Genomic DNA, 13,279 nt, shown 5'->3' with positions numbered 1-13,279 from the left:
TGTGCAAGAGGCAGCTGATCGATGATTTTCTCTCATCGATGTTTCTAACTCTCTATCCCTCTCTCTTCCTCTCTGTAAAAAATCAATAAAATATATTTAAAAAAAAAAGAAAAGAAAATAATCTTATTTAATTCTAATCTCCAAAAAATAGTTACATTAACCACCAGTCACTCTTAAGGAATTGGGTAAATTTGCACCTTTTTTTTTTTTTTTTTTTTTTTTTTTTTTACAGCATTAACTAACATTTAAACATTAAATAACTTGGAAATAGTTACCATTATCTGCTGAGTTCCTGACTTCCACCTAGAGGGTGCATAAAAAGGGAAGGACAAATAAAACCCAATTCAGCAGGTCAGGATCTAAAATTAAACCATGAGTAAAACGCAGAGGGTGCAATGTTCGTTTCGTTCTGTACTGTGAAGAAGGGAAAGCTAGACGTTTTGTCTGGAGTGATATAAATTATTACATGGAACAGCTTCTTTTCATTGTCTAGGGGAAAAAAACAGTCACTAAACTTTAGAAGTCAGGTTGAGTAGAGATTCCAACATAATCAAGTTTATGTATTCCAGAAGTATAAACATTACTATTTAATACAGCTTCAATTATAGTCTCAATGTGGTTTTAAAAGCTACTCTTTCCTCCTAGATTTTCCTGGTATGCGGAGATGTGCTTATCTAAAGCACCTGCTCTTAATGAAGAACACCCTCTGAACATCTGTCTATTCAGAATACCCGTGAGTATGATGTGTAAAGAAAACAGTTATTGCCCTCGCCGGTGTAGTTCAGTTGGTTCAGCATCATCAGGTGCACCAAAAGGTTGCTGGTTCAATTGCTGGTCAGGGCACAATGCCCAGGTTGCCAGTTTGATCCCGTTACAGTCATGTGGGAGGCAACCGATTGATGTTTCTCTCTTCTTCCCTTCCTCTCTCTAAAAATCAATGAAAACATTAAAAAAAGTTATTTTGTGAACATTTCTAATTGTTTCTTCAGCATCATAAAAAATGCAATATACGGTCATAGATAGTATCCTAGTTAAAAAACAAAAAACATATATAAAAAAGCCCAACTCCTAGCTATAAAAGATATTCGTGGGCCAATCATAGAATCTTGAATGTGTACTGAACATTAAATGATACCAGGAAATTGTTTTCTTAGGTGTGATAATATTATTGTGATTCTGAACAAATGTCTTTATTCTTAGAGAGGCAGGATGAAATATTTAGAGGTGAAGTATTTTGATGCCTATAACTTATTCAAAAGGTATACAAAAAAGCATATTATATATATACATATATCTATATCTAGTCTTGCATATCTATTTTTTATTTTTTAAATATATTTTATTGATTTTTTTACAGAGAGGAAAGGAGGGATAGAGAGAGAAACATCTATGAGAATCATCGATCAGCTGCCTCTTGCACACCCCTACTGGGGATATGCCCGCAACCAAGGTAGATGCCCTTGACCGGAATAGAACCTGGGACCTTTCAGTCAGCAGGCCAACGCTCTATTCACTGAGCCACACCGGTTTCGGCTATTTTCTATATTTTTGACAATTTACATAATAAAGAATTGTGGTGAGGGGAACAAAGGGCATCTTTTTAAAGTTCCTTAGCCAAATACATTCCCTTTGGGTTTGCAGCGATGTTTTGTTTTGATTGCTGTTGCACCGCAGGTACCATGGAGCCAGAGCAGTCTCTGCTCCACGCAGGCGCCAGCAGCTCCTAATCCCACTTAAATCCCCGGATTCAGCATCACCTGCTCGCTGGCCTGAGGGTGAAAGGCTCACACCAAGCACAGTCTTTTTTCTTTTTCTACAGCCTGCTGACACACACGTGCACTTAAAAAATACAAATTAGTTTGCTTTGCCTTTTCTAGCAGTCAGAGCTGCATCTTGGGACCTGCATTGCTTTTCTTTTTTGCCAATGAGCCCCGAGCTCCGGACAGAGGTAATTTCTTTCTTTCTTTCTCTCTCTCTTTTTTAAAATTTAAATTAACATTTTATTCAGAGGGTATTTCTTTCTGGCCAGTGGCCACACTCTGGATGACTTTATAGAGGACGCTTTTTTTTTTTTAATATATTTTTTTATTGATTTTTTTTTTTTAACAGAGAGAAGGATAGAGAGCTAGAGACGTCCATGAGAAACATCGATCAGCTGCCTCTTGCACACCCCCTACCAGGGATGTGCCCGCAACCAATGTACATGCCCTTGACTGGAATTGAACCTGGGACCTTTCAGTCCGCAGACCAAGGCTCTACCACTGAGCCAAACCGGTTTCGGCTTTTTTTTTTTTTTTTTTAATAAACCTTTATTGTTCATATTATTACAAAAGTTCCTCATTTTTTCCACCCTCCACCAGGTTCCTACCCCACCCCTGCCCTTTCACTCTTTTTTTTTTTTTCCCAGCCATCCATTGCTGAATTTGTATTTCGGTTTGTTTGGACTTAAGTTATTTCTTGCAACAGCTCATCTCATCATCCTGCAGTGAGGAAAAGAAAATCCTGGGAGGAACTCAGAATCACAACTTTATGCTCTTATCCTTTTTAAAAAAGTGAGCGCTATTTAAAAGGTTAATGAGCACACGGACAAGGCCGTGCTGCCGTTCATATGCAGCACCTGCTGTGAACCTCCCCTCCCGGGCCAGTTTCTCCGCGCCCCGCCTCGCGGCCCCCGGCTCAGCCGGCGGCCCCCATCGTTCAGCAATGACGGCAGGTGCCCAGAAAGGCATTCCCGGGGAAGACAGTCAGCTTCGGGCTTAGGGCTGGGAAACCCATATGGACTTCGGGCTCCCGCAGGGCGCGCCCGGGGCGCGGGCGGGCGGGCGGGGTCGGCAGCGGGCCCCGCGCTCGCGCCTCCTGACCCAGGATGGTCCCGGCGGGGTCCGCCATCTTGGTAAAGGCCCAACCGCGGACACTGGCGGGGCTCCCGGAGCCCAAGGTCACAAAGAGCGAGTGATCGGGCCACGTGGAGCGACGCCGGCTGGGGCCCGTGCCCGGCGCGGCTCCGGGGCGCCGCGGGCCCGGCCGAGGCTCGCTCCGAGGATGGCGAGGCAGCGGGCGCTGAGGCGCTGCCTGCAGCTGCTGGCGCCCGCGCAGGAGCCGGCGCGACGGAGCCCGGGGCGGAGGCACCCGGGCACCTGCCGCCGCGGCCACTCCCTCGGCGCCGGGGCGCTGTGGCTGCGGCCGGAGGAGCCGCCGGGGCCGCGTCCCGCAGGCCCTCCCGGCGCTCGGTGAGCCCGCGGCCGCTCCGCGCCTGCGCCTGCGCCCCCCGGGGTCTCGCGCGGTGACTTCCGCTCCGCTGCGTCCCCGGCTTCCGGGTGGGACCGGCCTGGGGCGCGGGCGGGGGGGGGGGGGGCCGGGGCGGAGGGGAGGGCGGGGTTGGGTCCGAGCCCTGCCTCCTAGCGGGGATGCCGCACTTCTGAGCCGCCGGCTCGCCGTGCATTTCCGCATCTCGCGACCTGCGGAGCCCGCGTCCCGAGCTGCCTAGGTGAAGAGCCGCATTGATAGTTATTATTTTTATTTTTATTATTATTTTCTCCCCCGGGAAAGACGCCGTCTCTGGGATGCGATCCCATCTCCTCTGCAAATCATAGGTTGCATCCTCCACCGGACCGAACGCTCGTGGGCGAATCGTCTCGTGGTTGTACGTAAATGAATGGGTTTCTCGGAGAGCTGCTTGATTCTGCTTCCTCGGAAGCATTTATCTTGTGAAAATCCGTCCCGACGGGTTTCTCCCCTTCCACCCTGGAAGGGAGCCGAGGAGTGGAAAGGAAGGGCCGGGGAATGGGGCGCGGTGGGAGCCGGCGCTGGCCTGAGGGCTGTGCGCCTGGGACAGTCACAGAGTCTTGAGTGTGTGCTGAACACGAAGGGATGTGTTTGTGGGTTACATTTGGGCGTTTTGGCAGGCTTTCCAGGACAGGTGTGCAGGTGGGTGTCCCTCTCCCGTCCCCCATCCCCCCCTGGCATAGAGCTCGCTAGGGTTCTGGTCCTTGAGATCAATTCGCGTCTATAAGCTCCGGAGTCTGGTGCATCGCCCCTCAGTTGAACCTGGGAAATATGTATCAAGGGAATGAGATAAGTTTTAAAACCCCATTTAGTTCATGTACTTGCCTCTGCTGCAGGTTCTGTATATGTTATAATAGGACTCACCTGGCTTACTTTAGCTTAACGTGAAGCGTTTGCTATTTGATTCATTTATTGAGAAAGTGATTCCTGACATAATAGCGCTCTGAAAAGTAAGAATAATATATATATTTGTTATTGTTAAAAATGGATAGCTAGCAGTTCCATTTCCGTTGCAGTCGCCTCTGTTTTGATTGCGCCTCGGACATCGACGTCTTTTAGAAAGAAGTTATATAATCTTTAAAAAAAGAAAAGATTACCCGTATCCCACAGTCGTCTGGTTTTGTTGCAAGAAAATATTATGTCTATTTGAGAAAAGATAGGGCAGGTGTACTTGTTTACAGTCAGAATTTAATAGAGAGATTGACTTCAGTTAAAACTGTTTTAAACAAATTAAAATATAGTCACAGTTTTCAAAGATTTTATTTTCCATTACATTTGCAGGCATTCCTGCTGCAGGAATTTTGGTAAGTCTCCAAGAGACAAAAATATTTAGTGTATTTCTCATATCCTTGTTTCTCTGACAATTCCAAATTATATTGTACAGATACTGTACTGCACAATTTAATTTTAAAATTGGTCCAGTAATAAATGGGTGAAGGATATTTTAATATAAGCATTCCATCAAAGGGTTTGGGTCGTGCTTTATTTGACGCAGTCATCCTCCTGCTCGAAGAGTATTTTTGTTGCTTTTAGGCATCTGTGAGTTTAGGAAACTGAGGGGATTTTTAAGAACTTTTTTTCCCCTGTGTTCGGGAAAAGTACTATTTGCATTTAATTTTGTTGTTTCATTCTGCTTTTTCTTTGTGGTGGTAGATAGCTGTGGATAATGGTGTGTGTGTGTGTGTGTGTGTGTGTGTGTGTGTGTTTTCATTTCACTTCACTCTTTTTAGGTCAGTTAGAATAGATGGCTGTAGCTGGAGGGCTGTGTTGCTCTGGGCATTTTAGGAGGAAATGCGTCCAAGTAAAAAGTGTTTTCATTGACGTGTGCACTTGCACCTAGTTAATGGTTAACAAGCCTTTGTCCTGGAGGGATGTAAGGGTCTGTATAAAGTTGGCATTAAAAGAATCACCTATGGGATTTCCAGCTTGAGGCTCTAGTAGTACACTATTGTAACTGCTATAATCCTAAAGCATCCTACCTATCTATAATTTATAGTGCTTTGCATGAGTTCTCTTTTTTAATGTAATAACTATTGGGGATTATAAGTATTTTTATTAAGAGTTTTTGTGACATTATATATGGGGAATCGATTTGTTATATCAGAGATACAATATGTAAGATTGTTAACCCCATTCCACAGATGAAGAAAACAGGAAACTGAGGGCCTGGGAGATTTCAGTATTTTATTCAAGGTCCCTTAGCACAGCAGTCCTGGCCTTTGACAGAATATACTGTATATACTTCTTAGAAAGGGGTACTTGTTTAGTCAAGATAGCGTGGTATGGATCAGCAAGCCTTGGTCTGCAATGGTCAGTACCATTGGTGATGGAGGCACACAGTACCATTGGTTATGCTGGCATATAGATGGATGAGCATAAATTCAAAAGCATGATTGAAAAACAACTGTTTGTACCTGCTACTTAGAATAATCTATCTTTTCCCTTGAAGGCAGCAATTTTTTGTTTATCTAATTTGGAGTCTCTCTCAGATTAAGGAACACTAACATATTGTACAATAAATACCTTTAGACACCTTTTTGTAATCTCTTTTATTGATAGGGATAAAGTAGTCAAAATAAACACCAAGCTTTGTCATTGGCCTTCCTTAAACTATGGATTTGTTTTTCTTTCTTTTTTTTTTTTTTTAATATATTTTATTGATTTTGTACAGAGAGGAAGGGAGAGAGATAGAGTTAGAAACATCGATGAGAAAGAGTCATCGATCAGCTGCCTCTTGCACACCCCCTACTGGAGATATGCCCGCAACCAAGGTACATGCCCTTGACCGGAATCGAACCCGGGACCCTTCAGTCCCCAAGCTCTATCCATTGAGCCAAACCGGTCTCGGCTGGATTTGTTTTTCTTACAAGACCCAATGCTGGGACAACTAGACAACAGCAATAATTTGTTATGAAACTTGTTTTCTGAATTTTGAAAGTCCTTCAAACTCCAAAGATGTATGTCCTCTTTTTAAGTTATTGTGATCATTTCTTTGGCTTGTTTAGAGAGTTCATGAAAACAAATACCCTGTTTCCCCGAAAATAAGACAGCGTCTTATATTAATTTTTGCTCCCAAAGATGCGCTAGGTCTTATTTTCAGGGGATGTCTTATTTTTCCATGAAGAAGAATACGGTACACATTTATTGTTAAATGAAAATAAAGGAAATTTATTACCTGTATACGGTACGGTAGTACGGTAGTTGTCAACACAAACCAGACAAACTGTGAACCTACAGTATCAAGAATTTACTCATTTATTCAATGACAATCATGTCATCATCTTCTGGAACATCATCATAACAATCCAATTCCTGAATTTCTTGTGACTCCATTTCTTTCAGAATTAGTGGACCAAATCTCTCATGTTTAGCAATAGCATTCTGAGACAGAGCCGGGGGGGGGGGGGGGGGGGGGGCGGGGGACGGGGACGGGACTTATTTTCGGGGGATGCCTTATATTTCACTCAGAAGGAAACCTGTAAATAGGTCTTATTTTCAGAGGATGTCTTATTTTCGGGGGAACACGGTACTATATATATTCAGAATATTGTGCAATTTTATAGTTGAAGTACCTAATGACAGCTTAAAGAATTTGTAGATTCCTTTTTAAAAATATATATATATATATTTATTGATTTCAGAGAGGAAGGGAGAAGGAGAGAGAAGTAGAAACATCAATGATGAGAAAGAATCATGAATGGGCTGCCTCTTGCATGCCCCTAACTGGGGATGGAGCCCACAACCCCAGCATGTGCATTGACCGGGAATCGAGCCGTGACCTACTGGTTCAAAGGTCAACAACGCTCAACCACTGAGCCACACCAGCAGGACTCAAAGTCATTTTTTAAAACTCGAGGCCTGTTTATCTGTTTATGATATAAACTAAGTAAAATTCCACACGTGAGGTGCCACGTGTCATTTCTCTTTCCTTGCTGACCATATACTCCTTTAGTTTTGAGTGTTTGTCAGTATACTTAAGATGAGAACATGGCTACTAAACAGCCCAGGCTCCATCGCCAGCCAGAACCGGACCCCTGGAATGGAGTGACTTTGACTTGACTTCATCTGTGAAGGGGTCATACAGTCTTGGAATGTTCAAGTTGGAAAGGACCTTTAAGAGTATGTGCCAGTTCAAGCTCTTTAAACTTACAGATTTCCTGTTTCTACTTGTACGAGAGTTTTTAACCTGTCATGATGTCACAATACTGAAACATCAACATTGGACTTTTCCACCATTTCACAGAGATGAGATACTTTAAAATTCTTGGATGAAATTTGATTCTTTTCTCATTCTTTCCTTCTGTGGTGTCTCAATGTTATATGTAGATGAAATATCCAGTGTGTGTAAATGTGTGTGTGCTGTGTGGGACCTCCCCCCACCCCCTTTTTTGAAACTGGCTGCGAATACTGAATATCATCACAATGAAGGATTTGACAAACTTTAAAAAAATGTTTTATTTTTAATTTTATTTTCATTGAAATATTACAGATGTCCCTCCTCTCCCCCATTGCCACCCTCCTCCCCCCTCCTCCCTCCTTCTCTCCACCCCAGGCCTTCACCACACTATTGGAATTTGACAAGCTTTTGATATTCTCAGCAACACTCTCTTGGTTAAGTATGATTATATAGAGCTGTATGATTTCTTTTTGCTAGCTGCTCAGATATCTTACTTTATAAACCATACTTTATAATGTGCTCACCTCCAATTTTTAATACACTACCCACATTTTAATACGTTTTGTTGAAGACATGACTATGCATTTATGGGGTACCCTGAGGTCCAGGTTTTCCTGGGACTAAGGAGGTTCCCAGGATGCAGGACTCTCAGTGCTGAAACTGGGCAAGCCCTGGGCATATTAGATGTGCTGGCCCACCTACCTGAAGGTGTCACTTTGTGGGACTTTGTTTAATAAGTTTTCCCTTTTGGGAGGATAAAATGCCAGGTGGTTATATGCTGGATGAACGTAGACATCTTTTCAAGGCAGGGAAAATATCTTCAATGCCCCATTTATTTTTTCTGTTTATTTGACTGAAATATATTATAGAACTAATTTTTTAAAAATCCTCACCTGAGAATACGTTCATTGTTTCTAGAGAGAATATGTTCATTGTTTCTAGAGAGGGGGAGAGAAACATTAATGTGAGAAACATGCATTGATCTGTTGGCCTGTATGTGCCCCGACAGGGATTGAACCAGCAACCTTTTGGTGTATGGGAGGACACTCCGGTCAGGGCTAGAATTGATTTTTTTGATTTGTTATTGGTACTTTTCTGTGTAACTAATTGAGAACAATTTACAATTAAATAGAATACAGCTTGTCCCAAAAAAAGTATATGCACTTTGAATGATTATAAAGTCAGTGTTTATTAAATACAGTTCATTTTCAAAATTTAAAAGAATCTACAGAAATGAATAATTTTTTTTTTATTGATGCCTCTTTTCAAACTGATGACCATTCTGGTCCAGGCACTACAGATAACGTGAAATAACGGGATCACAAACATCAAGAATCATTTCGTTCGGTATTTTTGTGCCCTCAATTTGTCGACTGTTGATGGTTTTGTACTGTAAACTTTATCTTTTATGTATCCCCATAAAAGTCTGGTGGCACTTTAGGATTCATTTTCTTTGTTCCCAGCTTAGTCTGGCTTCACCCATTATTTCAAATCAGTTAAACCTGACATTAAGTTATCAGCTGTTAAAGTGTATATACATTTTTTGGGGACACCGTATAGTTATATCACCGCAATCAACATGGCCATTTCTAGCTGGAAAGCTGGGAAGTGTCGTTTAGCAGGTGCATAGCCACCCTAAGTAAAACAGTTGTTACTAAGGAGAAAAGGGAAACTAGATTTTATGGTAGGATCTTCTAGTCTTTACAACAGTGTCACCACTCTACCAGCATAGAGTTCAACTAAAGTATTTCTCAAGATTTTTCTCTTTTTATGTTTTAGAACATAAATCTTTATTGTTCAAATTATTACAGTTGTTCCTCCCCCCCCCCCAGTAGATCCCCTCCACCCAATTTCCAACTCACCCTCTGCCCTTACCTCCCATCCCCCCACCCCACTGTCCTCATCTATAGGTGTACGATTTTTGTCCAGTCTCTCCCCACACCCCCTCACACCCTTTTCCTCCGAGGATTGTCAGTCCTTTGCTGAGTTTTATCTCACTGCCCTTTGGTTACTTTTGCTTCTGTTATAATTCAGTTCCCAAGAGAGCTTTTCAAAAACAGTTGCTTCATCCCAATAGAAAGTAATGAAGAGTTTCCATGGCTCCTATTTGTTATTTATTCACCCAATGAATATTTATTGAGTACTCATGTACAGGCTGCTATGGGTTAGTATAGGCAATGTGAACCATCACTGATTGTGTTTCCTTTTTTTTGGTTTGGCTTCCTGCGCACACAGAGTTGAATTTGTGACTCAGCCGGACTGTGTACAAGTCTGTGACTTATCAAACTTTGTCCTTCACAGTGTCATCTTCCCAATCCCAGATCTGTGAAACCGTCTGGGTTATGCTGCCTCTGTAACTTGTAGCATGGGACAGGAAGGAAGAATAGGTTTTATGATTGGCAGGTACCAGGCTGGCATACATTTGGGGTTACCAGGAAGTCCCATTGGTCCTTCCTAAATACCTGTCCTACCTTCGTGCCAATAACTAGTAATAGTTCTTAACCTTGCCTAGATAATCAGAATCACCCACAGAACTTTTAAAAACTACTTGGGAGCTCCCACCTGACATTTTGATTTATATCCTCAGATGTAGTTTAAAAAACTCCACAGTCCCCAATTTATAATGGTTCATTGAGCTTATGATTTTTTTTTAACTTTACATTGGTGCAAAAGCAATACACATTCAGTAGAAACTGTACTTCGAATTTTGAACTTTTCTCAGACTAGCAATATGCGGTAGGATGCTCTTTTTTGATGCTGGGCAGCAAACGTATCTCCCAACCAGCCACCCAATCATGAGGGTAAACAACTGAGACTCTGTAGTGAACTGTGTTGTCAGCATTGTTGTTTGTTTAGTTCAGTGCCTCAGACATTCTTTAGGGCCAGTGTGCTTTCAGCTGTGTACATTAATGGTGAGTACTCAACCAACCATTCTGTTTTTCACTTTCAGTAGAGTATCCAATAAATTACGTAAGGTATTCAACACTTTATTATAAAATAGGCTTTGTGTTAGATGATTTTGCCCAACTGTAGGGAAATGTGTCTGAGCACGTTTTAAGGTAGCCCAGGTTTTATGAAGACCTCCTGGTGAATCCAAGGGAATTGGTGAGGCTGCAAGGACCTGTGGGGTTGTATAGGTTCCTGTGGGGAATTGTGGTTTCCTTTTTGTTGTAAGAGTTGTGTGAGTTCTAGTAAGACCAGGGCTTCTCTTACTCAAATATAAGAACACATTCCAGAGTTTATTCCATTTCAGTTTGTTCATGCTATTGCTCTTAACGTAGAAATTTCAAAATGGAATATGCATCCCACTAACCTTACTAAACAGTGTTTAGAACATAATAAAACAGTGGCTTGCAGTCATTGAGGCTGTGTGTGCGCCACATACTGGGCTAAAGATTATGTACATTTTGCCCAGTAATCCAGGAATGGGCAACAGACAAGAGACAAAGACTTAAAAAGGATGACAGGGGTGTCAAGTTGAGAAGTACTTATTTTCAAATGTTTTAAATTCTTTGTGCTTCTTTTCTTGGTATTGAGATTTTAATTATATCCATTTTTTATGTATGTGCTTTTATGATTTACTACATCTTGGCATTCTCCCTCCCACTAGTTTTATGGAGAAATAATGAACATCACTGCATAAGTTTAAGATGGACAGCATGACGGTTTGATTTACCTGTATTGTGAAGTAATTACCTCAGTACGTTCAGCTAACATTTATCTTATGGATATATTGGCAATGGCGAGAACAGCACCAAGTGACTGACTGGTGGGGTCTGACCGGAACTGTGTTCAGCAACGTTGGTACTTGAGTTCTGGATAAAAAAGAATTTAGAGTCAAGACTCAAAACTTAGGAGAATACTCATTTAGAAAATCACAGAGGTAGAAGTAGTAATTTGTAGAAGAAATGGGCTTAGGAAACAACGTTATAGAGGCAAAGGAAGGGCCCTGGGAACTTAGAAGTGAGGAAGACAACGGCGAGGCGCTTTGGAAGATGGGGAGAGGGAGGAGAAGGGAAGGCGTGGGTGTGCTCCCAGGAGGGAGCACGCTGGGTCCACACCTTAGGGTTTATGGGTGGGTTCTTAGGGGTGGTCCCAGGGAGAAGATTGCAATAGAGTATTCAGCAGCTTTCCAGGTGTGTCCTTCCAGGGTCCTGATCGCCACTGATGGGTGCCAGGGCAGGGGTCAGTAGTCAGTGCACCTGGTCCGGAGGTCAGCCATGGCGTCACCTGTCTGTTTTTGCTGCTTTTCTGGGCCTGGAGCTGACACTGAGGCCTAGATGTTATCTCTAGGGAGGAAAAGTCCATGGGTTGAAACCAAATGACTAGCAAATGAGCAGCGATATGAAGTCAGGGGCTCCAAACCACATGACTAGTGATGCCTGTGCTAGGGGAGGAAAGGTCACCCTGGGGATGAGGTCTCACACTACAGTTGTCTGCTGCTAGTCACTCAGGGCTTTCTTCCCTGGTGACCGTTAGTATCTAGCTCATGGTCCTTGCTCTGCCTACTGCATACAGTAAAAATAAGAGTTCCCAGGCTGGTGTGGCTCAGTGCACTGCAGCAGCATCCAAAAGTTGCAGATTCAATCCCTGGTCAGTGTGTATGGGAGGCGACCTATCAATGTTTCTCTTTCTCGCCCCCTCCCTCTCTTTCTCTCTCTTTCTCTCTCTCTCTCTTCCCCTCCCTCCATCCCTTCCCTCTAAACACATGCCTTCAGTTTTTCTCCATTGCCTACAGTGTAGCCAAGCCTCTTAATGTCTCAGTCCAGGCCCCCAATCTAGTCCCACTGTCTAATGATCCTTCACACCTTTACCATCTCGACTCTCACAAGCCTTTCATGTTTATTAAAATACATTTCATTTTGAAAGTTGAGCTGTCAGTTGTTAAAGTGTGTGGACGTTTTTTGGAGGCATCCTGTATATGAATACCTGTGTATATATGCAGACTTATGCACACATCTCACAGACTGCTCTCCCATCTTTTAGACATATTACCTTGGGAATTAATTACTCAGTCTCTAAACTTGTGTGTTACCTCTGTTAATGAAGTGGGGTTCAAATGGATGGTGGTCTTTGTTTCTGCCTTTTGGAAAGGCCTGGCCTGAACTTAATAATCCGGGTGGAGAAATTATGTGAGAAGAATGGGCATAACTCAGCCAGACCCTTTGTTTCCTAATAGAATTTAAAGAATTTAAATGAGTGGCCAGTTAGCTGGGAAAGGGGGAAAAAAAATTAACATCTGGTCATATAATCATCTAAAACCCCTATGAGGTAAGTAGGGATTTAACAGGTGAGAAAATTGAGGGCTAGAAAGGTTGAGTTATTTGCACAAGATATAAAGCTTATTAGACTCTCTTAGCTTCAGGTTCTCCCACAATCAGAGAAAGCTGAGCAGCAGCGAGTGTTTTTGTCAGCTCTGGTTTCTTTCCTGAACACTGATTATTTTCTAGACTGTAGACTATTTACTCCTAACAGTTTGAGGAAAGAAAAAAAAAAGTTTGGTGCAGTGAATGTTTTCATCCTAGGGTTTGTTCTTTTCCTTTCTCTCCTGGATAATATTTCTATTTGAACACTACTGAAGTCATAAAAATAACATTTGGCTTTCTGTTATTGTGCTTATTTCCTTAGGATTATAGTGTATTAAGTGTATGCATTGTATTTAAACTAGAAAGAAAGCAAATATTTGTTCGGGAAATAGGAAAGAAATGTAATTCATGGCGGATGAATGCATATTCTTAGTACATTATTTATCATTTTGTGTTTGGAGTATATAATTCAAAATCAAGGATTTCAGTGCCTTGCATTAAGATGTGGTGG

General features: G+C 42.4%; 1 protein-coding gene across 6 annotated transcripts in view; it reads left to right on the top strand.

The window, feature by feature from the left end:
* Positions 1-716: 716 nt before the first annotated feature.
* Positions 717-13,279, top strand: part of NAPEPLD (N-acyl phosphatidylethanolamine phospholipase D) — a 41,785-nt gene continuing 29,222 nt past the window's right edge. The window contains exon 1 of one of the 6 annotated variants that reach the window (XM_045578529.1): positions 717-733. Coding sequence is in view for 1 of the 6 variants with exons in the window: in XM_036429643.2 (XP_036285536.2) it covers positions 3,043-3,230 (188 nt within the window). In the remaining 5 variants the exon portion in view is untranslated. Of the gene's footprint in view, positions 734-3,015; positions 3,231-3,373; positions 3,504-3,523; positions 3,644-4,573; positions 4,590-13,279 lie in introns of those variants that run through there. The other 5 variants (XM_036429643.2, XM_045578527.1, XM_045578528.1 and 2 more) reach the window with 5 other exon arrangements.

This window comes from Pipistrellus kuhlii, unplaced genomic scaffold (assembly GCF_014108245.1).
Source record: "Pipistrellus kuhlii isolate mPipKuh1 unplaced genomic scaffold, mPipKuh1.p scaffold_m20_p_10, whole genome shotgun sequence".
Taxonomy (NCBI): domain Eukaryota; kingdom Metazoa; phylum Chordata; class Mammalia; order Chiroptera; family Vespertilionidae; genus Pipistrellus; species Pipistrellus kuhlii.
This window is presented reverse-complemented; position numbering and strand designations above follow the sequence as displayed.